This window comes from Apodemus sylvaticus, chromosome X (assembly GCF_947179515.1).
Source record: "Apodemus sylvaticus chromosome X, mApoSyl1.1, whole genome shotgun sequence".
NCBI classification, from domain to species: Eukaryota; Metazoa; Chordata; class Mammalia; order Rodentia; family Muridae; genus Apodemus; species Apodemus sylvaticus.
The window spans coordinates 108251989-108276454 of NC_067495.1; the positions used below are offsets into that span (position 1 = coordinate 108251989).

Sequence of the window (24466 nt, forward strand, 5' to 3'; positions counted from 1 at the left end):
GGCTCTTGGCACAGTGAGAGGCCATGGAAGGCCATTGGTGAAGGTGCAGCCTCAGTTGCAATTGATGGCCCAGGACCTGAAGAGGTCATGCATAGGAGCAGAGGCTTGTCACCCTGATGAGAGCGTATGAGAGGCTATTGGTGAAGCCTAATTACAGTGGAAGATAGCAGCGTTTTGGAGATGCCAGTACCATGCCATGACCACCAAGAACAGCAGCAGCAGTGGAGTACAGGCAGCTGGAGCCTAGAAGACAAGCTGTGTGCTACAAAGGGCAGAGTTGAAGAAGTGATTAAAACCCTTGGAGGAGCCCAGAAGATCGTGAGTTGGATCCCAGACATTGAACTATTGGAGTTTGAGTTTTGCTTTTGGTTGTGACTGTGCCATGATATGTTTTCCTCTTGAAGGAAGAAAGTATTTTAGTGGAGCCCACAGTTGAGAGACTTTGAATTTTTAAGACTTTGAATTTTAAAGATATTGGATATTTTAAGGTGATTGAACTTTTAATATGTAAAGACTGTGGGACTTTTAAAGTAATTTAGATCTTGGGGATGAATAAGAAAGTAAGGGTTGAGGCTTAATAATGTGTTTGTGTGTCAAGTTGACAAGGGGTCAATTGTACTGGCTAGTTTCATGTGTCAACTTGACACAGGCTGGAGTTATCACAGAGAAAGGAGTTTCAGTTGGGGAAGTGCCTCCATGAGATCCAGCTGTGGGGCATTTTCTCAATTAGTGATCAAGTGGGGAGGGCCCCTTGTGGGTGGTTCCCCTTTTGGGCTGGTGTTCTTGGGCTCTATAAGAGAGCAGGCTGAGCAAGCCAGGGGAAGCAAGTCAGTAAGGAACATGCCTCCATGGCCTCTGCATCAGCTCCTGCTTCCTGACTTGCTTGAGTTCCAGTCCTGACTTCCTTTAGTGATGAACTGCAACGTGGAAGTATAAGCTGAATAAACCCTTTCCTCCCCAACTTGCTTATTGGTCATGATGTTTGTTCAGGAATAGAAACCCTGACTAAGACACCAACTACAGGCAATAATACCAATTCGTGTCCAACTCTAGCATCAAATGGTATCAGATTAGCTAACATTAGAACATTTTCAGTGACTGAAGTAATACAAAAGAATCACCTGCACTTATTTCAACCAAAATTATAACTTTTATAAAGGTCTTCAGACTGAACAATATGCTATCATTCTTAGGGTGTACTTTTTGAAGGTGTAATATAAATGTCTCAAAACTGTAAACTACTTAAGACGAAACACTAGACTATAACTGAACACACTTCAGACTTTGTAAGAGACTTCAAACGTTTAATCCATCATTATTAGTTTGCTGAAAATGAGTAGATATTCTCTAACAAACTAAAATCTCTAGAAGGCATAAACAATGGGAATAAAAGACAATTCATCAATTTGTGCATAATAAATGAAAAATAAGGTACATATAGATAACAAACAAAAATAATAGAAATTAGAACATCATGTTTGTTTTTATGACATGGACCATATATAACAAAATTATGCTATTGGAGTAAAAATGAACAAGTTGTTTTATTTTCTAACATGAAAAATACATTATTTACAACTTTTCAGAAACTTCCATTACTCAATTCAAGTTGCATTGAATAAATCTTGTTAATACAGTGTCACATTTTAATACTTCCTTATCTATTTTTCCATCTAAAAAAACAGTCAGAACTAGAACAACACCCAATGAGAAAACAGGAGCCAGCACAACTCTCTATCGATGCAAGAATGAAAAGTGTCTTTGAAGTATTAGAGATTCTGATGTTGGAGCCTGATGGGAAATGACAACCCCATGGTTTTTGGCATCTGTTTTTCAGCACATGCCCTCTCCAAAGACAGGTGATTTCTTGATTCAGTATTCTCTAGAATGGTGTCGGACTGCCATTCCAGAGGAGATAACAATTTATAAGGTCTAAGCCTTATTGGATCAGCAGGATGTGTGAGGCAGAGAAGTTCTAATCTATTCCATGATTAAATAAAATATGAACTATAGTATAGTGGAGAGAAAGAAGTAGCTTTTAGATATTTGATGAAATGCTGAAAAGTTTTTTTAAAGCCAACATTTAGTAGAATCGATATGAAGCATCTAGATTCACCAGATAACAAGAAACAGTGATGGAAGACTCGTGCTGCCAAAAGGAACGCTGAAAAGTAAGGGTGCCAACAAAGGCAGATGCTGCAAGAAGAAACCAGAGCTGCTGACCAGAGGGACAGATTACATCCGTGCTCTATGAGGAAAAGACTGTGAGTCGTGCATCAGCTAAGTCACTTGGAAGGCCAAGACTTTATTAAAAGTGGTGGAAGGCCAAGACTTTATTAAAAGTGGGGAGAGGAACTACACGCAGAGCCATCTCTAATAATTTCAACAACATTCTTCAGTTTCACCAAGAATTAATGCCTAATGAATCAGAGTTAATGGCATCAACATCAAACTGATGTTTAAGAATGACACTACCCTTCAGCCCATATGAATTGTACAGACTGTGAATATGGCATTTTGAACCAGTGTCGTGTTTTTTATGAAGTGACTGTTGACTTAATGTTTTATTTTTAAAGACAAACCATATAACTTCATTACAAACTTCTAAAGTAAAATAAACATGAAAAGAGAATATGAACATGAAAAGCACTGTGGAATTTTAGAATAGGGAAGGATTTTCAAAGTGTCTCATGAAGAAATAAATCACTAACAAATGGTTTCCTGGCTTAGACCCATCTGAAGAAAAGTGTGAGTCTATTAAGAAGCAATAATTAATGTACACTAATAAAAATAGCACAACTCCATTATTTGTATCAGAAATTCAAAAAAGTTTATCAATAATCAACATTCATATAACATATTGAAACAGATTTTTAAAGCACTTAAGCAGAGGAACCAGAAGTCATAAGTTATTAAATAAAATTCCAAGTTCCAGGTATGGGATGCCTCCCCTAAGAGTTGTTCGACAAAGAGGCCCCAAAAGTTGTTCCTTCTCTCAAAAAACAACACAAACTGTTTCAATTGCTCTTTGGTAACCTACCATAACTACAAGTACGACCCTTTTGCTGAAGATACTACATACTTTGCAGAACATAGAGAAATGAGGCTAGATCTCAGCTGGAACTTTCCTCCTTGTGAGTTAGATTTCACAGTACTAGAAGATCCTATGCAGGCTGCAAGGGAAGGAAAAGTCAGTAATGGTCTTAGCTATAAACTCTGCAAGCCACAACAGCAACATGTCAAGCAAAATATAATCACTTATAAAATGACAACAAGTTTGTTATTGGGTGACTAATTGCTTTCTGATTGGACTTGAGGATCAATCCACGAGGGGGGAATCCATACCTGGTACTGTAGACCTGTTCAAAAGCCCCATAGATGGCAAATGTAATAGGCTCTAAAAGGGAACTATCTACTGTTGTTTAGATGAATGTACACTGTGTGAAGTTGCCATCGAAATACCCATTTTTCTCTCATTAAATTAGTGGTACTCTCAATGTTGGTCAGAGAAACTTGTATTTGCAGTGGTCAACAGTTAATGCAGAGATTCATAAATAGTCAAAGTATTGAGAACAAATTGTGGGGTGATAACTCAGACACTTTTGACAAGAAAGAAAAGATTTCATACCATCTCAGACAGACAGTTCTCTTTTCTTTCTCATTTAGCAAAAGTCCTAGCACTAGTTTTGCTAAATCTTTCAATGAATTAATTAGCCACCAGGGACACTGTCTTAATGTTCTTAGAAGGAATCTTTGCATCCCCTTACATGGACCCTCAAAGACTGGGTATGCAATTCTGGAGTCCCCAAGAATCTAGGACCTAGGTTTTCTCTTGTAGTATGACCTGGTCTTTATTCAATATGGATGGCTAGGAAGTCTGACCTGAAAATTATTCTTTTAATCACAGTGTCTTCCTCCAATTCCATCTTTACTATCACTTGGGTGGAAATTGGTATTGCGTTCTCTTATTCAGGACTTCTTCACACTTGATCACTCATGTTAGTAAGTGCCCTACTTGCAGGCAAGCCGCTTCTTTCTCCTCAATTCATCCCCCTTCCCCCTTCAACTCCTACTGACCCCCACTCTCACTATGACTATGCTCATCATGTATATCATCATGTATATTTTAATGCTAAACTCCTTCTCATCCCTCACTAAAGGCCATTCTGCCCTCCCAGCTCCACACCCACTCTGACCACTGCTGTCAGGCTACTGGTTTTGGAAATACCTGCTGCTCAAGAAGTACCTGGAGGCAAAGGTATTGTTTACACTTGTGTATGCTAAAGCAACAGAATATGTTAATAACATGTTTCACAGAGCTAGGCCACTATGTTACTGGAGACAATGCAATTGACGTGTAGCCTGGCATTGAACTATTAGCTGACTTTCCCAAATGATGCTAAAGGGGACTATAGGCCTCCTTGCCTGATAGAAGACAGGATTTATCACGATCATTAATGATCAAATTAGAGAAATCCTGCATCAGCCAGATAAAATGTTTGCCCTTTTTCTAATCACCCTTCAGAAACTCTTCAAAAATACCCAGTCTTCATGGAAACTTCCTGAAAGGATAATAATCCTGGTGAAGCACGCCATCCCTCAGTCAACACGGGATATTAGAAATACATTCGAGAATACTAGAAATGTCTGTAGAGAATGAAATTTTTACACAGTCTTTTGGAGATTTAACAATCTTCAAGCACATGAGAGACAAGGCAAAAGATCAAGTCCCAAAGATCTAAGATGAAAAAAACGAGCCTGTCAACCCTCGCTATTAGAGTGGCCTTTGAGAGGTTTCCCTTAGTTTCTGATTTAGGTATAGTCAGTCTGGTCATTGCAGTAAAATTTGCCTCTCCAAAGAGGCTCCCACCTAGACTATCTAGACAAACTTGTAAACAGGTCAAACACAGGAAGAACAATATTCTCTCTTTCTCTCTCTCTCTCTCTCTCTCTCTCTCTCTCTCTCTCTCTCTCTCTCTCTCTCTCACACACACACACACACACACACACACACACACACACGTATCTCAATTCACTAAAGTCTAACCTAAGGTCCAATGAGACTGATGTTTCTACAATGAAGGATCTTAAACAGACCCTATCTTAGACTACTGAATTGCCTAAGACCAGTATAGTGTTCACTATCCAAATAAGGATATCATTCTCTCTTAGATGCAGACCCTGATTTTTCATGCTGTGTCATTCTTGTTTCTATCCTAGTAGTTGAAGTCAGTAGCATTTTCCAACCAATGGCCACTCCTCTTTTGTCCCGTTTTCTTGGAGGACATTATTTTAGCCTTGACTTCCTTATCTGGCCCTCTTGACCAATTACTTTATTAGGAAGAGATGTTATATACAAACTGGGTACCAGACTACATCTGCACCCTATTTAACCTCAAACACGGTTCCTTAAAAAAACGGAAGTTCACCAGGACCATCCATCATTTCTGCTCTCCAATATCTCCCATTTCAGAACTTCTTAGCTGTTCCTGTCAAACTCACACAGAGTCTCAAATATTCCTTCCACTTACATCAACCTTAAAGACCTATCCTATTCCCCATCTAAGTTTCAAAGCCTTGAGAACACTCCAACGCATTTACTACAAATTCCCAAATGCAGTACTTTCTTTAGCCTTGACTGAATTTCCATATAAAATTCCCATTCTCCCTGCCTCAAAGCCAGATGGTTCTTAAGATATAATTTAAGATCTTAGGGTTATTGAAACTCTTCTCTTCTCCTACATCCCTATCACCAACCCACACACTCTCTGATAGTATTATTCATGATACAACATTTTGCTATTTTAGATATTAATGTTTTATTTAATACCCCATTGCTACCTGTATCTCAAAATTGTTTTCCTTTCACCTAAACCTCACCTGATGGACAATATTATACACAACTCACTCATTATTTCTTCTCCATGGATTCTAAAACAGCCTAAACTTATTTGGGAAAGCCCTTGCTTAAGATCCTCTTTCTTTCTTTGTGTTAATATTTAGCTCCAATATAAAGATAACCTAATGGAGGAGTGGCCCCTGGTTCTGGAAAGACTCAGTGCAAAGTATAGGGGAATTCCAGAACAGGGAAGTGGGAAGGGGTGGATGGAAGAATAGGGGGATGGAAGAGGGCTTATGGGACTTGCAGGGAGTGGGGACCCAGAAAAGGGGAAATCATTTGCAATGTAAATAAAATAAATAAATGAATAAATAAATAAAAAAGAAGCAGAAAAAAAGAAAAAGAAAAAGAAAAAAAATAAAGATAACCTATTCATTTGTAGTCTTTTCCCCCAAACATCACTCCATAGCACCATCTACCCCCTAAACTTTCTAAGCAAAAAGGGCTTCAGAGGCACCTCAGCTGAGGCCCAACTCAGTCAATAATCTGTTATTTAGTTCATTCAAAGGGGCAAAAGCTGATAGGAGTGGGTAAGTCATCTGGATGATTGAAAACAGACTCCACACTGGACAACCCTGGTTACACTCTTCATGACCCTGCTCATACTGCTGTTATTCTCACTCAGAACCTACCAGGGAATGCCTATCCAATGAATCAGCAAAAAGCTTCTCATTACTTCCTATATGAGGCTTCTGAATGGTCTTTATGTGAGCTTAAGAACTGTGACCAGGAAACCATGCTGTGGCTTATAGAATTACAGTGGACCACAAGTACACCACATTCATGTCCTAGCTATACAAGCAAGCAGTATTTCAATCTTATGGGGTTAGGCCCATGGCTTTTCTTATGATATACCCCATTAAAACCTCAGTTAAGATCATAAAAAATGTTGGGTGTTTCTCGTAAATGGTCCTTATCATGGGCAAAGCAGTCTGAGCTGGATGCTTTAAAGTTCAGAGATGTACTACTAGGCGACTGTTGAAGAGTTCCAGAGAGCAACTGAGGGCTGAACTTGCAAGAAGCTAAGAATAATGGAAGTGTTGAGAACAGGAGAAATGGCCAAGATGCAGAGGCAGAAAAGTTGAGCATACAGAAGACAAGAAATTGTGGAGAGCCAAAGACAGGAGCTGAACTGCAAAAACTGAAAGCTCTGGTTGCTAGAAGAGTTTGAAAAAGCCACTGAGTAATGAAACCCCAAAATTTCTGATACCCATACTCATAATTATAACTTTAGCTACTGGTTTTGAGTCCCTACAACATGGGCAATAAGTCTATGCATCCAAAACATAGAGCAATAAGTGTTGAACTTTGACACTTTGAAGCCATGAGCTTGTAGTTCTCTGTGTTAGAGGTAAATGAGATGGGTAGTCTTTGAAAGACCAGGCTATAAGATTCTGTAACTCAGGGCTACCAATATTAAGGAATCTTCTCTGTTGGTTTTGCCTTAATTCCTACGATTACAGAACAATCAAAACATGAAATTCATGATAGCAGAATTATATAAATAAAGGTGAGCAAACTTCAGTGTTGTGTGAAATATTTAAAAAGTAGAACTGGTATGTTCCTGTGCTTGTGCCTCTAACTCTCTGCCCCAGTGGCCTGGCAGGCCATGCATTGGAGATTGATGGAGATTCACTGGCTCAGAGCTCCCGAAATGTCCCCACCCAGCTTGCTAGGTCACTACCATGTCAACCCCATGCTTCAAATTCCCCAAAGCACTTTTTTTTTGTTTTTATTTTCATTTGGTTTTTATAATGCAAGTGTGTGTGTGTGTGTGTGTGTGTGTGTGTGTGTGTGTGTTTGCATTTCCATGTGAGTTCGGGCACACATGTGTCACAATTCAGGACCTTTGTCTTGCTTGTAAGATGTGCTGAGGCAATTGTGGCTCAGAAATTATGGGAATGGCCAACTGATGACTGTCTAAATTGAGGCTCAAGCCATGAGAAGGATCCTTGACCTGACACTGCCTAGATGGCCAGGAGCTAGAAACTCAAAGACCTAGGGTAGAACCAAACACAAATAACAACAACAAAAAAAGTCAATGAAATGATTCCTAGCAAAATTGTGCTATATTCATAAATTGGTGCCTAGCCCAGTCACCATCAGAGTGGATTCCTCCAGCAGAGGAAGTAGGTAGAGAAACATATAACCATTGAGTGAAGCTCAGGGAACCCTGTGGAAAGTGGGGCAGTGTAGTAGCCAGAGGACACCAGGAGAACATGACTTACATAACCATCTAAACAGGGCCCATAGGGGCTCAGAGATTGAAACAGCAATCACAGAGCCTGACTGGGCCTGTCCTGTGTCCTCAGCATACATGTTGTGCTTGTTGAGCTTGTGCTGATCGTGGGAGTGAGGGGGTCTCTTTTAACTCTTTTAGCTATGCTTTAGGACGCCTCTCTTCCTACTGGGTTGCTGCATCCAGCCTCGGCATGAGGGTTTGTGCCTATTCTTATTGCATCTTGTTATGTCATGTTAGGTTAGGTTGATATCACTGGGAGGCCTGCTCCTTTCTGAAGGGAAATTGAGGGAGCAATAGATCTAGGAGAATGGAGGTGGGGCACTGGGAATTGTAGAGTGAGGCTAGACAATGCTCAGGATGTATTGTATGAGAGAAGATTAAATGAAAGGAACAAATTATATATAGCTCAGTGTGGTAGCACACCCCTGATTCTAGCACTCACAAAGCAGAATCACTGGAAGTTCAATGCCAACTTGGACTACACGGTGGGTACTAGATCAGCCTGAGTTATATAACAAGATCATACCTCAAAAAATAATAAAGTTGCTAAATGGTGCAATGGAAGAAAACTAATAATTTAAATAAAATATCACAACAACTATAAAAGGGGTTTGAAGTTGTCACTGCTGCTGGTGATGGGGGAAATGAAAGGAGGAAAACCAGAAGGCTGGATGGCTGACAGGGAGTGACAACAGACCAAGAAACCTGCAAAGATGGGCGGTTGGATACTTTTGAAAATCAAACCATAGTTTACTCTGGTTTTATTTACTCTGAGACTAAATAAAAGCATGGGAGTTCACTATAACAGGATGAGTTCCTTAAAAAATAAAATAAAATCTGCATAATATCCCATATGAATGCACAAAGAACAAAATTATTATCTCAATATATAGAAAAAGCATTTTACAAATTCAAATGCCTTTTAAAAATTAAAATACTAGTTATAAAAAGGAATTTCTTCTACCTGATATGGGGTTTGAATAAGAATGGCCCCCATAGGCTGATATATGAGAATGCTGACATTATCAAAGAGTGGAACTACTTAGAAGAATTAGGACAAATGCTCTTTGTGGAGTAGGTACAGTCTTGTTGGAGGAAGTGTGTCACTGGGGGTGGCCTTTGATATTTCAAAAGCTCAAGCCAGGTCCAGTGTATTTCCCTCTCTTCCTGCTGCTTGCAGATCTAGATGTAGAACACCCAACTTCTCCAGCACCATGTCTGCCTCTAAGTCGCCTTCTCCCTGCCATGATGCTACAATGGACTAAACCTCTGAAACTGTAAGCCAGCCCCAACTAAATGTTTTCTTTTCTAAGAGTTACCATGATCATGGTGTCTCTTCTCAGCAATGGAAACCCAAACTGAAATACTTAATAAATGTTATACTCAAATACCAAAGTTAACATCATATTTTTTGGGAAAATACTGAAAGTGTTACCCTTCCAAACACAGACAAAAAAGGCCCTTTCTCACTATATCTACTACATATTGTACCATAATTTATATACAGGACAATTAGGTAAGAAACAGAAATGAAAGGCATCATAATTCAAAAGTAAGAGTGAGTTTTCTTCAGGGATTCAGACTCTGAGAGGGCACCCATGCTCCAGTAGATGGTCCTACACCCCAGTATATACAGACAGCACTAAATGGATTCTGGATTAAAACAAACAAAGTACATGAAGTTGGGAGATAAAAGACAACTTCAGTGGGAGGGAATAGGAGATATGGATTTGATCAAAACACATTATATGCATGTATGATCTCAAACAGTGAAATGCTGTGCACTGCTTGGCCTGCTTGCCATGAGTGTTACTAACTGTGCCAGCATGTGGTGAAGAGATGAAAGAGAAAAGCAAGCAGAATAGTTTGAGTACAATGAAGAGAGGTGGAACTGGACACTCAAGGTTGTGAGGAACAGCCTGCACTGCTACCTGAAGAGATAGTGAAGTCCCAGCCCATCCTGCCATTAGGGGTTATGCATGGGCTGGTGGACGCTCAGCAGCAAAGGTTTGTGTCTGTAAACATGGGCCACATTACCACCAAACATCATGCTGATATACCTTGTGAGGGCTGCTGCCTGTGACCATATTGATGTCCAAGGACAGTACAGAGCTAGCCCCACCCCTCACTGGTTGTGTCAGTGGAAAGAGATGGCCCTGCCGTTCACAGGCTACAGTATTCTGGAGAGTGCCCTGCCCACACACACTTCTCCCCTGGTCTGCACAGTAGAGCTGGCAAGGGGCAGAGATGGGGTGGGGGGGGGTGGAGACGGAGTATGTGGGTGGGCTTCCCTGAGAATGTGAGCCTCTTCTGCATTGAGGTGGTCTCAACTTGGGAGAAATGCCCTCCCTCACACTCTTGCCCCAGTAACCTTTAGCAGATAGGAGAGCTGGTCGCAAGGTCATGAGAGCAAGACAGCTAGTCCCATGCTCTGCTGGCTATGGCATTCAGGGTAGAGAACCCTGTACTACTAGGACAGCACAATAGAGCTTACCCTGGTGGAAGGGGCTAGGGTGAGCCAGCCCTAAGAGCAGGAGAGCAGAGGGCTGATCCAGCCCCTTGGGTAAGCTCATGAGGCAGTGCTAGAAAGTTGACCCTTGTGGTGTGGGAGCTGGAAAGCTAGTGGGATATACCACCCACGCCCAATGTGGTTCACCCCAACATCTACGCCAACTATAAACTGCTGCAGTGCATGAAGGGGCTGGTCCTATAGATCCAAAGCTGCAGAATCTCCAAGACACAGGGCAAAAACAGGATATGAGAGAGGAGTACTGGTGAGAATCCAATATTGATAGCATAGCAGAAGCCAGAGGCCTTGAACCAGACCAATGACTCATTTCAGTGATATTTGCAAGTAAAGCTATCTGAGCAAAAGGGTTTAGTGTGTGGTACACCATGACACTGACACACTGCAGCTTCCATCATGGTGAGATTTTTTATTTATGTGTTTTGTTTTCTTTGGGGGAGAAGTGTTACAAGAGTGGATATGAATGGATAGGGAAACAAGTGGGATTGGGTACATGATGTGAAATTTACAAAAGATCAATAAAAGTTTAAAAACGATTTCCAAAAATACTGTTTTAAATTGGAAAATATTTAAATAAAGGGGACTCGTGTTTGCACTCTTAGAAATGTCTATGGAGGAGCATCAGGAGACATCTCATCCAGCATGACACACAATCCAAGCCTGATCTCTAGTCTGTGTATAGGAAGCACATTCACACACACACACACACACACACACACACACACACACACACCTCGAGATTTCCATGAAAATATAAACTGTAAAGCAATTTGACTATTGATATACAACCTAGCAATTCCATTTCAAAGTATATAAATGAAAAAGGTTTCCACATATCCAAGAGCTATGTTTAATGCTTACAGGTCAATTGTCTGCAGGAGAAAGGGGGTTGCATAACAAGAAGAGAAAGTGAGTAATAGTATAGAGACACAAAGGAATGGATTGCAATTCACACCAAAAACAAATAAAGAATCAGATGAATCCCAGAAATGTAATTAAAGAAAATATAAAAGTTACTAGTTACGGAAAACATAGTGTAAATTGGGTTTTACTTTTGTAAGTTTTGATACAAGAATTAGAAAATGGGGCTCTGAAATGTTTTGTTAAGACAGATAACTGGCATAATCAAACAAGTGTGGAGAAAAAACTGACATTGAAGCAAAGATGAGGTAGACAGATGAGAAACTTTGAGAAACTATTGACAGGTTCATTTCAAAACCAAAATAACACTGGCAGTGAGGACAGTCAGGAAGGAACGTTATTCAAAATTGGTGAACAGGCACCAATTTCTAACTCTTGGAGAAGTTGAGAGAAAGAAAAGAAGCTGGAACAAGCCCCACATTCCTAATCTGAGTGATGAGACAGTCAAGAGTCAGCAACATTATCTGATAAACTGGGTTTGAGAAAATCTTGGGATGTCCATATTCAGTAAGGTTCTATGTGATCCCCTTTCTAAGCCAAAGTATTCTTTCTAAAGCTCCCTGTGATGTTTCTATAGTACAATCAAATATCATCCCAACCTCTAAGCAGGCAATGCACACTGTTTTCATTTACAGCACTTAACCTTCTTCAAAGTTAAGCTCCAGAAAAGATGGTTACCATTGATGTTTTGGGAAAGAAAAAAGAATCTTCATTTTTTTTCCACATTGTGGAGATTGTTCTTATTGCTGAAAGATGCTTGGCAGCATCGCTCATCTCTGACTACCAAATGTCACTATCAGCACCACCCCCAAATTGTTACAATCAAAAGTCTTTCCAGTCCTTGTTTGACTATGCTTTGTACTGTGCAACTATGATTGTCAGTGATAAGACACATTCAAACCAGTTATCTGTCTTTTTTTTTCCAACAGAGATAAGTCTGCTGAACTATGTTATTATCATCACAGTATAGTTGTCTTAACAAAACATTTCAGAGCCCCATTTTCTTATTCTTTGGCTCAACACTTTAAAAAGTGAAACCCAATATTACACTGTGTTTTCTTTTATTGTAGCAACTTTTATATTTTCTTGCCCAATATTAAGTTTCTGAGATTCATCTGGGTTTTTGTTTGTTTGTTTTTAGTACACACACTCTCACAAACACCTAACTAAAACAAGCTCAGTCTGTAAATCTTGTTTAGGAAAAAAATTTTCTTTTAAAACTCTCATATCAAACTTTTTTTCACATGATCTCAAATAACATTAAAAAACATGGGAATGTTATCTTGTATAATCCATACACTGGTTTTATGTAAGTGAAATTGTATAAATTTAAATCTCTTTGAAACAGATTAAATAAAGATTTAATGTTTGGGATTGAAGCTGAAAAAAAAAAAAAACAATGGTACAAAGTCCTGAGTTCAATCCATAGTATCCCAAACCAAAAGCACTTAAAGTTTGACCTTTACTAGATTGAATGCACAAGCTAAAATTGACACTTAACACTGACTCATTATAAAATTATCCCATGCCATTTTCTTTCAATACATGAAATGGTAATCTGGAGTGTAAGGTGTGGATTTTTGTCCTATAAAGAAGATGTAGAGAAATCTCTAAAATTTTCAGAGAACAGATTCTACAAGAGTATTACAATGTTTCATTAATTGTCTGAACACACCCAAGCATGGGGAAAAAGAAACAGTTATATTTTGACACTCTAAATGCTATTGTTCGTTTTGCTTGTTTCCATTTTGAGACTGGTTCTCCTATAACAGAGGCTGGCCTCCAATTCCCTATCTAGCCAGTTATGAGGTTTGAAATTCAGACCCCCATGTTTCCTATCTGAATGATGGGGTTACAAGCATACACTACAATAACTGGTTTGTGTGGTGCAGAGGAATGATTGTTAAGTATCCGTTGTTTCAACTGACTTACATCCAAAGGCCAAGATTTCAACTCCTTACCATGCTGATAAATAATCTCCAAAGCATGAGGTTAGTTATCACTCAGTTTAAGCATCATTCAGCCACTGGGTTGAACAGAGAGATTGTCCATTTTCACCAATTCACTAGAGTTTCAATACTATGTCCCAGAAAGTCAATAAGCTGTAATTCTTCAATATGTGGTTCTCGTAAAAAGTATCCCTAACATTACTTGTATGGTAATGGTCTTGTTCACCTATTTCTAATGCCATATAAACTATTCCAAGTGTGATGTTTATTCACTTGACTACATCTGGGATGAGTGGCCTAGTATATGTGTGAGAGAGTTTTCTTGATTGAATTATTTGATGTGGGAAGACCCATACTACATCTGGACCTTTGAGGAGGGAAGATCCACATTAAATCTGGGCCACACTTTCTGGTGGCAATGCATAGGAGGTACATAGAAGAAAGTGCTTCCTCTTTGCCTGCTTGCCCTCATTCTCATGGGTAAGTGCTTTCCTTCACTGGCATTAGAACCCACTTCTTGGAATTCTGGCATATACTGAAAATCAGCTGAGATATGCAGCTCATGGACTAAAAACTACTGGATTTTTGGACTTTCTGTTGGTAGACAGCCATTGTTGGACTAGCTGGACCACATACAGCCTGCAATACACTCAGATAAATAGACAGATAGATAGATAAATAGATGATAGATAGATAGATAGATAGATAGATAGATTGATTGATTGATTGATTGATAGAGATAGAAAGATAGATAGGAGATAAAGATAGATATATAGACAGATATAGGCACATACATATAGTAATAATTATATAGTTATATAGTTATAATATCTATATAGTATTATATATAAGCCATATTCATTTATCCCATCAGTTCTATTCCCCTAGAGAACCCTAATTATAAATAATCTAAATTGAAAAATAAAAATTTAAAATTTACCAACACATTCCATCCAAATATAGGATATCCCAACTATCCATTTCTGTGTATATTTATGTTATACTTCAAACATGTAGCCTACCTTTGTTTGCTTACACCAGAATCAAACACTTCATGCCTGCTAGGCAAGGATCCTAATACTCAGCTGGAGCTTTTTTTTTTTTTTTTTTTTTTTTTTTTTTTTTTTTTTTTTGGTGTGACATTGTTTCCTCATGCTTTCTGTACTTTTACTTAGCCTTAAGTTGAAATTATTACTGCCTGGGAGCTAAAATATGGATCCGCAGTTCAGAGTGATTACTGCCCTTACCGAAGAGGACAAAGGTGCTGTTTCCCAGAACCTGTGTTTGGTACTTCACAACTGCCTATACCTCCAGCCTGAGGGAGTCCAACACCCTCTTAATAGACCTTAGTACATTTTCACTCACACATACACATACCCACACACAGACACCCACACATACATGGACTAAACAGGTTATATTTAGGAATGTGAGTGTGTGTATATTCATATACATATGTTCATACAATAATAACAGTGAAAAAGGAGGCCATCAATTTGAAGGAGAGTAAGAGTGGTACGTAGGAAGATTTGGAAGGAGTATAGGGAAGGGAGAGATGGAGAGATATAATTATATTATAATCCCCCGAAAAGAAGAAAGAATACAATACTCTGTTAGCCTTCAGATGAGTGGTATTACAGACGTACATCTATATACATGCTAGGTTCCTTTTTTTCTAGACTATCGAACATGTTTCCAAAGCTAGACTTCTAAAAGTAATTATTTCATTCTAAAGTTTTCAAACAGCACAGCATGACATGGAAAATGATGATAGCCATGAAGTTGAATAAGCATGTACTTTCACAAGAAGTAACTTCTATATATTTGCATTAATAGTTCTATAATAATGGCTGGGAGGTGGTGGCGCATGCCTTTAATCCCAGCGCTTGGGAAGCAGAGGCAGGCAGATTTCTGAGATCGAGGCCAGCCTGGTCTACAGAGTGTTCCAAGACAGCCAGGGCTATACAGAGAAACCCTGTCTCAAAAAAAAAAAAAAATAGTTCTATAATAAGGAGAAAACATTCCCAGTGGATACTTCACTGTGATATTCCTAACCAATACTCTGCTATATACTCCACAGCAGTCACAGAAACCCCCTGAAACACAAAAAGTACTATGTATTCTACCAAAAGCAAACAATATCAAAGCATATTAATTTTTAATTAATTAAAGCATTAATAGGATAAAATAGAATATATGCATTAGATATGAAGAGGTACAAATCAAATTAGTTTAACAATGACTATAACTTCCAATTCAAGCAAAAATTTTATTTTACTTGCAAACTTGCAGAAAAATAAAAGAAATTAAGGGATCAATATAAGATTAGTTTCAGAGTAAATCCATTCAAGGTTTAGCAACTCAGATATAATCTACAGCTATTAAAATATGAGTCAACTCTGAAAAATGTGTTTCACATTCTATTTTTAGGAAGACATTCCATAAAGAAAGGCAGATACTTGATTCAGGTGAAAAATTAAATCACAAATTTGTTCCAGTAAATGCACTAGCAAGACCTTTAACTATAAGACCAAGTCAGATGTTGTTTTTATCTGGCTCCATTTTACAGTCAAATACAATGTACCATATTCTTCAGTTGAAGAGGTGAGCCAACACATGTAGGAAATTCTAGAGTCAATTCCTGGTTTACAGGAAAACATGTGATTATCCAGGACACAGCACAATCTGGCAAAAGAATTTCTAAATCTGTTTTACAGACATACTGCTCATGGACAGAAAAGGTACTGTATAATGTATCAGAAGGACTGGCTGCAAGTAGGCTCAAACACATCCACTTAGTTGTAGCAAGGGGGGGGGGTAAAGCTGTGAAAATGATCAATAAATGTTTGGGCAGCCAATAAATTCTTCTTGTTTTTTTTTTTTGTTGTTGTTTTGTTTGCTTGGGTTTTTTGTTTTTGTTTTGTTTTGTTTTGTTTTTCAAGACAGTTTCACTGTGTAGCCCTGGATGTCCTAGAAGTCACTCTGTATACCAGGCTGGCCTCAAACTCTGATATCTACATGCCTCTGCTTCCCAAATGCTGGGATTAATGATATGTACCACCTTTGCCCAGTGCAATAAATTCATTTTAAGGCAATAAATTATCACAGTATCCAGAAAGTTCATACCAAGTAGATAAGCAGGCCACAGGAAAGGAGAGATTACAAAGAGAATAAGTGTCTTTCCCAAAATAGGATAACAAATTTGGGTCCCTCTTTTTATATCCTTTTTGGGTGAGAGGATTTCATTATTATTATTATTATTATTATTAAGAGTTGAGAAAGTGGATATACTCAAAAAGGTCATGAGTACAAACCATCAGCTGATTTCTCTAGGAAAGGTGCAAACTCCTCTTAAATGTTAATCTTCTCAAGAGGCTGTCATAATCATTTGTGTAGCTTTGAGCTCCATCCCAGTAAACGAGAAAAGTGAGCCAGAAGTAGAAAAGAAAACTGACAGGAGGGATACATGAATAACAGACACCATTAATGCAGAAAAAATAGGAAAAGACACCAAAGATACACTCTGCCAACAGCTATCTTCTCACGATATTCCATTTTAGTAAGCCTTTTAGAGGCAACGAGGCTTCATGGCTACATAAATTTTTGGGACACTATGTAAAGTTTGCAAACAGGATGAACTATAAGGGTGGACTATCCAAGAAAATTAAAGAAAACCGTAGGTTCCTAGTAAGTTCATTTCATAGAGTATATAGATACAACATAACTCTGCACTAGAAACTTGAACGCTTCCTAGTTTGCATTTTGAACCTCTGCTCAAGTAGTAATCTTAATCACTAAACTGCCTGAACTTTTATTCACCCAAACTGAAAGTGTTTACATTTATACAATCTTGACTGCATATTGAATTCACCTGAGAGGATTTTGTTTAAGTATCTTGGCCACTGAGACCCTAATTTAATTGGTCTGGGATAAGGCCTTGGCATTTAAAATAAAAAATCACTTGTGATTTTAATGTCTAGCCAAAGCAGGAAACACTGGTATATTTCATCTTATGCATGTATGTGGGAGAGTAAAAAATAACACAGAAAGCCTTCCCTTCCTTCTTCTTTGGCAATTTGTCAATTTCTCTTAAGTCAATATTGCTTTAGCTCATTTTCCAACAACCACTTAATTAGCAGAATAGCATGTCTGCTATTTTTAACTCATTTTCCAACCACCGTTTAATTAGCAGAATTGTATTTTAGCTATTTTCATTTCTTTGAGTCCTTTCTCTATCCAATAAACCACCTCATGCTTGTCTAAATAATCAGTTTTGTTCTGAAACATTAACCAAAAGTCATTGTAAAGACACTGCAACAATACCATCAAGCAGTATCATCTTTAAGAATATAGTAGTATCTGTATGTATGTTTGTGTACATGTACATGTATAACATCACATATGCTCCATTTGTCTTCAATTCTGAGGTGACTATTTTCATTTATATAAAATGAACATGATATCTATATTCACAAATATTGCTTCTAAATAATGCATGGATAAATCTTGTCAGAACAGATGACAATTAAAAAAAATGACAAGTAACTCACATACTGATGTCTTATTTAAATGAAAAAGAGAATACCACAAGATCTATTTTTCTCTACCTGATTTTGATATGGTCTCACAAAGATCACACATTTGAAACACACAAAAAAATTAAATGTCTGGCATTTCTTTCCTTTTTAATTTGTTGTTTTATTGATTTTTAAAATAAAATCACATTATTGATTTTTAAATATAATCACTTTGTTCTAATTAACTCAGAGATAAAAACATTTACATTTTTATATACACAGCTGGTTCAAACACTTGCCTAGTCCCAACCTTGTCTATCTCAGCGAACTGCTATATAGTCAGAACGGTCATTCTGAAGGGACAGAGCTTTGGTTAAGGTTTTATACTTCTACTTTCAATTATATTTTTCTTCACTTGTCTACCACAAAAAATTTTTACAAAACTGTAAAAGAGTTGAAACTAGGAGAGAAAAGGTGTCTTTACCTCCAGTTCATGATTCGCATGTCCTTTTACCTACATCCCATCCTTCCTCATCACCTAACTGTATCCTCTCTGTTGCCTTCCTAAATGTACTAACTACACCCATACTAACAGCAGTTTACATGTATACATGCATACACATTATAGGCTAGGAAATAAAACTGCTAATTAACAAATGGGCTAATTAAATCTATAGACATTTTTCAAAAGAAGAAACACAAATGGCATGTATTTTTAAAGCACTTAACATCAGTAGTTGTTGGATAAATGTAAATTACTTTCCAACTTCATAGTACCTTGGCCAGAATGGCTATAATCAAGAAATTTAACAGCAAATGTTAGAGAGGACAGGGTTGTAGGGGGAGGATTGGGAGAAGTAATCCTTACTCACTGCTGGTAGAATTCACATAAATACAAGAAATACAGAGATTAGTTTGGAATTTCCTCAGAAAATAAAACAAAAGAACCCCAACTATATGACCCAGCTAGACTCCTCAAAAGACTCCATCCCAGGTAGAATTGCGTATCAATATGTATTGCTCCAATATGTATGTAATTGTATTTAAAATAACAATGAAATGGAACAAATATTGGCATCCACTTACAAACACTACACATAAAAAATAGAATGTTATTCAGATGTTCATAAAAATGAAATTAGCAAGCAAATGGATGGGTTTAGAAAGTATAATATTAAGCAAAGATAACCCAAAGTCAGAAAGAGAAAAATCTACCTATTCTCCCTCATATATGCATCATAGCTTATTTTTTATCTATTCACTTATTTTTTATTGATATATTTTTTATTTACATTTCAAATGATTTCCCCTTTTCTGGGTCCCCACACCCCGCATCATAGCTTATAATAAAATTATTTTGAAAAGTCCAATCAGGTGGTTGCTCCTGCCTGTAATTAAGTGATATTGAGTCAGGCAGATTATCTCAAGCTCAAGGCCAACCTGGGATTCAAAATAAATTCAGTGCTAACCAGACATTAAGACTCTGTCTCAAAAGGGTGGCTAAGGGGAGTTAGGGAAATGACAATTGGTAAAGTCCTGTCAACAGAATGACAACTGGAGTCCAAATCCCCAGCACCCATGTAAAGGACCAGGCACAGTAGCTGAGGTATTTGTAATCTCAGCACTCCTTTAAGAAGATAAGAAAAAGGCAGCAGAACCACTGGGATAACATGGGTCAGCTAGCCTGGAATACTACTGAGTCCAGAAGACTCCTATCTTCAGGTAAAAGGACGGTATAAAGTGATACACAAGGTACTCCTTTGATGATCACATGCCGGCAGTGATACCCATGTGACTTCATCCATAAGTGAATGTTTACACAGAGGAGTATCACACACAAAGGAGGACACAGGAAGAGAATGAAAAAAGAAGAAAACAAACAAATGAAAACATCTTACTCAGCAGAAAAAGTATTTGTCAGGCAAGCATGATTCTCTAAATTTAATCCCCAGAATCTACATACAAAAAAAAAAAGATGGGCATGATTTTTTATTTTTAAATTTTTGTAATTCCAGAGCTGGAAAAGGGAATATAGATGGGTCCTCAGTGTTCTCAAAACAACCTACTTGACAACTTGAGAGGGGCAGTGAGAGTCCCTCTCAACTAAAATAAAATGCACTGCATCTTAGGTTGACCTCTGGCATTCTTGCTCATGTCCACATTTTCATACACACCCTTGCACGTGTTTGCACTGGCACAAACACAGGTACACCCACCAAAGGGTATGTGTACCTTATAGACACTAGTAAAGATTAAGATGGAAGAGATCTGGGTACACAGAATGCTTGAATAGCATCTGCAAACTCCTGAGTCTTCAGCACCAGCCCCAACAAAAAGATATGGGGAGTAACAGTTTACCAAGAACAAATATGGTTCTGGGTTGTGCTGAAGTTTGCCGCAGAAATCCAACCAAAGGCCTAAAAGCAAATGGTTATAAACTGAATAAAATGATGCTCATGTTTGTGAGAAATGCCACTATACAAAGAAGAAGGGGAGGAGGATGAAGCAATATAGAGTGGTAACAGTAAACATATACCTTTAAAGTGACTCTCCATATCCCCAGGGAGAACAAGGCACAAACATAAAGAGATAGCTAGCACTGTCATATAAGTAGTAAAGACAATAAGTACCCAGGATTCATAGAAACAGAATACTGCCACGGATTATGGAGCCAGCTTCTTGGATCACTTCATGCATACTGAGAGCCTTGCATGAAGATGAGGCAAAATTACACAAATACATTTGAGGGGCAGTAGGCTGACCTAGTTGGAACAGAAGGCAGGAACATTTGCAGAGATAAGGTTGCAATAATTAACCTGGGGCCAGACAGTGACAGCTAAGATGCTTAAACTTTGTCCTACAGGTAGAAGGAACCTTTACGGGTTAAAGAATGACAAGAAAAACAATCCCTACAATAATGCATCATGGAGCCATTTTTCTTGAAGCTTTTGAAAAAACACACCAAGGAGCATATATTGCCAATGCCTGGCCATAAGGGTGTGAATAGAATTATTTGGGCAATCTGTTCTTGGTAAAGGTGTAAACATTCAAATGTGTTTTCCAAAATATAAAAATCAGATCTTGATTACGCATTCCTGAGGCAAATGCCTAAGAGGCATATTGAACTGGAAGCTTCAATTTGAGATTTTCTTCCTCTTCCATCCTGTCAGTGCATACATCTTGATCTGATGTCTAGAAACTGAATGCATTCAAATTGTCTGGTTTGTAAATAAGGTTGTTTACTATTTCCCACTCTGCGTGAATTTACTTACTATGTTGCTTCAAAATCACTACATCAGTTCAAATATTTTGGTGCATAATTTATTTCAGCCGAGTATATGGGATACATAAATAAAGAATTAAAGATTGTGAGAAGAAAAAAAAACTTTCAGCAAACCTAAACAAAGCTAAAAATAAGCTGCACAGCTTTAGAAGGAGAGCAGATTCGTAACAACAGCAAAAATATCAGCCACAACAAAGACTAACACAGAGTATAGGATAATCCATTAACCATCAACTCTATAAGAAATGAATAATTTTTCTCAAAAATGCCCATTTTTTTTGTTTTCTGCTCTAAAAATTAAAACTAGCACCTCTCAAATCTTGACCATCTTTTACCCAATAACCAAACACTTAAGTGATTGATGATTTAATTTGCTAGTACAACAAATACTAATCTAGCCACCATCACTTCTCAACACCAGGAAAATAAAAAGAATAAAATAAGATAAAATAGAACCCACTCTATAAGCCATATGTGAGAAGAAGGAAGCCAAAAATACCCTAAGATGATTAAATAAATCCAGCATAAGACTACAGACAAACAGCAAGCCTTCCTTGGAAAAGGACTATGCCATTCATGCAGGCAGGCATGGATGCCTTCAAGGAATATGTAGAGATTATGATATTCTGCATTGTCTGTTCTCAACTCCCCCTCACAACCTCCCACCTACTCATAGTTGAGGTGTGGAAAGATGAGGCCAAGAGTTGAAAGAAGTGCTTTAAGGAAGGTGTCAATAAGTCCCTTCTGCCGGTATGCATGCAACTCTCTTTGACAATAATGCCACTAAGATCACAGCCAGTTTCTCCATCATCCCTGGGCTACTGGCGCCCCTCTTTCCCGCTGCCTGCATTGCCCCTTTGCAGTCACAGGAGGCTGCTAGGATTCGGGGACTCCCGCCGCCTCCGCGCGCCGGCCCAGTGGACTCCAACAAGGCAGCCACGCAGCCACCCACTCCCCATCCTCCTTCCAGGCCCCGCTTCCCCTCCCCCAGCCTGTCACCTGCTTGGGTGGTGTCCGTCAAGTCGTAACCGCTGCCCGGGAACTCTCTGAGTTTCCTGCCACTGAGGCTCAGGATGCCAGAGTTCCCCGCCTCCTCCAGGGCCCGGTCCAGGCTCCTCACGGTGTGCTGAGGCTGCAAGCTCGGGTGCCACTGCGGCCCATTGGGGAACGGCTGACCGAAAGGAGTCGGTACCGGGATGGGCACCGCCACGGTCCCGCCACAACCGCCACCTCCTCCCGCCCAGGCCCCGCCACCTCCTCCTCCACCACCACCTCCTCCTCCTCCAGCCGCACCACCGCCACCGCCACCGCCACCGCCACTTCCACCTCCACTGCAGCCGCCGCCCCCACTGTTCCCACCGCCTCCCTGACTCGCCGCCATGTTCCTAGGAGAGAGAATAGCCCCCGACAATACTCGGAGCCTGGGCCGCGAGTGGAGGGGGTTCTTAGGACGCATGCGCAGGCTGGGGGTGGGAGGGGGGTGAGGGAGATGGTGGGAAGGAACCCCAGGCCAGTGGCTGGGAGGTGTAGCGCACACAGAAGACGCTGGAACGTGCTCAACGTTTGTTGAAAGAAAACCGAGAATCCAAGGAAGGATGCTAAATCCAATTCAGGGTCTGCTGCTTTGGGTACCAAAGTCTTAGCGAAGAGGTACCAGGTTAACTGGAGGTCGTGTGAGCTCTGTGCCTCCTCCCTCTGCCCCCAAGTCTCTCGCCCTTTCGTTCTGCAAAACAAAAACAAAAACAAAAAAATGTGAGGTGGTGATACAAGGACTTCTTTCAAAATGTATGGAAACAGCTCTTGGGAGGATTAGGAGACTGAGATACTTCCTACAAATACCTCAAGAACCATCTTTCAGTGTAAATATACTAAAAGAAGTTTTGGGGAGGAAAATGAGAACCTTATTGAGAATAAGCATAACTTGCATTCTTCTAGCCTTTAGAAGCCCAAAGTAGGAAAAGACCTTAGATGTTTTCAGGGAAGCTGCTCCTTACAGTGAGTCTCAGCTAAACCGCTGCCTTCCAAACTTGGAAGAAAAGAAGTCTCCACATACTGTTCTATTACTCTTTGAAGCTGTTCCAAGCACTCCAAAATATCTCCAGTTTCTTTTCATCACGTCAGCATTGGATGATAAAAGTGCTTTGATCATCAAACAACCTTAGAAAGTATTTTTTTGAAATACAGGTTTTGTTTTAAATGGAATTCTGAAAGTGTGATGCTGGGAATTTGAAGCCAATTAATCTTGGGATTTAGGTCTTCCTTCTTACAACTTAAAGAGATGTTTAATGTAGAAGTCAGAGAAAGTTGAAAGTCGATTATAAGAAGACATCGTGGTGCCTCCATAATCTGACCACAATCTTTGTAGGCAGATATGTAGTAAGCCCTTTCAGCTGCTGCTCTTATTTCTACTATCCCAACGAGTCTTCAACTCCATTCCCTAATACTCAATGAAGTTATTGGGGAAAACAATCAGAACGCTTTGGCATGTCCCTTTATCATTAATTCCAATAACTTGTGCATATTATTCCCATCTTTGTGAATTTGAACATCGTACCACAGTCTCAGAGAAGACTGCACCAAGAAAATTGATCTGCCATAGGCTATATACTTTTAAAAACAGTATAGGGAAGAAAAGCAGTTTGGCTGAGTGGCTTTGTGGCCATAGAGGGTTAATTTAAACGAATATGAGAAGAGAAAATTGCACTCACCTTGGACATGAATCACAGAAAGTATAGGACTTAAACTGAACTTTGTGCTAGTAATTAGCAAGTGAAAATAATTTATTAAATACAGTGGTAGGAGGTAGCGATTTAAATCAGTATAAAGAATTTGCAAGGTCCTGGATTTGCCCACCAGTACCAGACAAAAAATGATGCCCAAACAATGTGTCCATTTTTTTGAAATTGGGTTGTATCTTGTCACTATCCAGACTGCCATCCAGTACTCAGTAAGCCTGTTTTCTCCCAAATAAGTAAGGAAATCCCACTCCTATCACAAAGAAATGTTGTATCTTGTACTCCCCATCCCTTATATTTCAAACCAAACAATGAGAAGTTCCATAATTAAGAAGGATAAAGAATGAAACTAAATTCACTAATAAGAAAAAATAGGAATGGAAATATTTCAAG

General features: G+C 39.0%; 1 protein-coding gene across 2 annotated transcripts in view; it reads right to left on the reverse strand.

Annotated features, from left to right (window-relative positions):
• Window positions 1–22719, reverse strand: part of Lrch2 (leucine rich repeats and calponin homology domain containing 2) — an 88849-nt gene extending 66130 nt beyond the window's left edge. For both annotated transcript variants that reach the window (XM_052171621.1, XM_052171620.1), the window contains exon 1: window positions 22338–22719. In XM_052171621.1, the coding sequence (XP_052027581.1) occupies window positions 22338–22719 (382 nt within the window). The remainder of the gene's footprint in view (window positions 1–22337) is intronic.
• Window positions 22720–24466: the final 1747 nt, after the last annotated feature.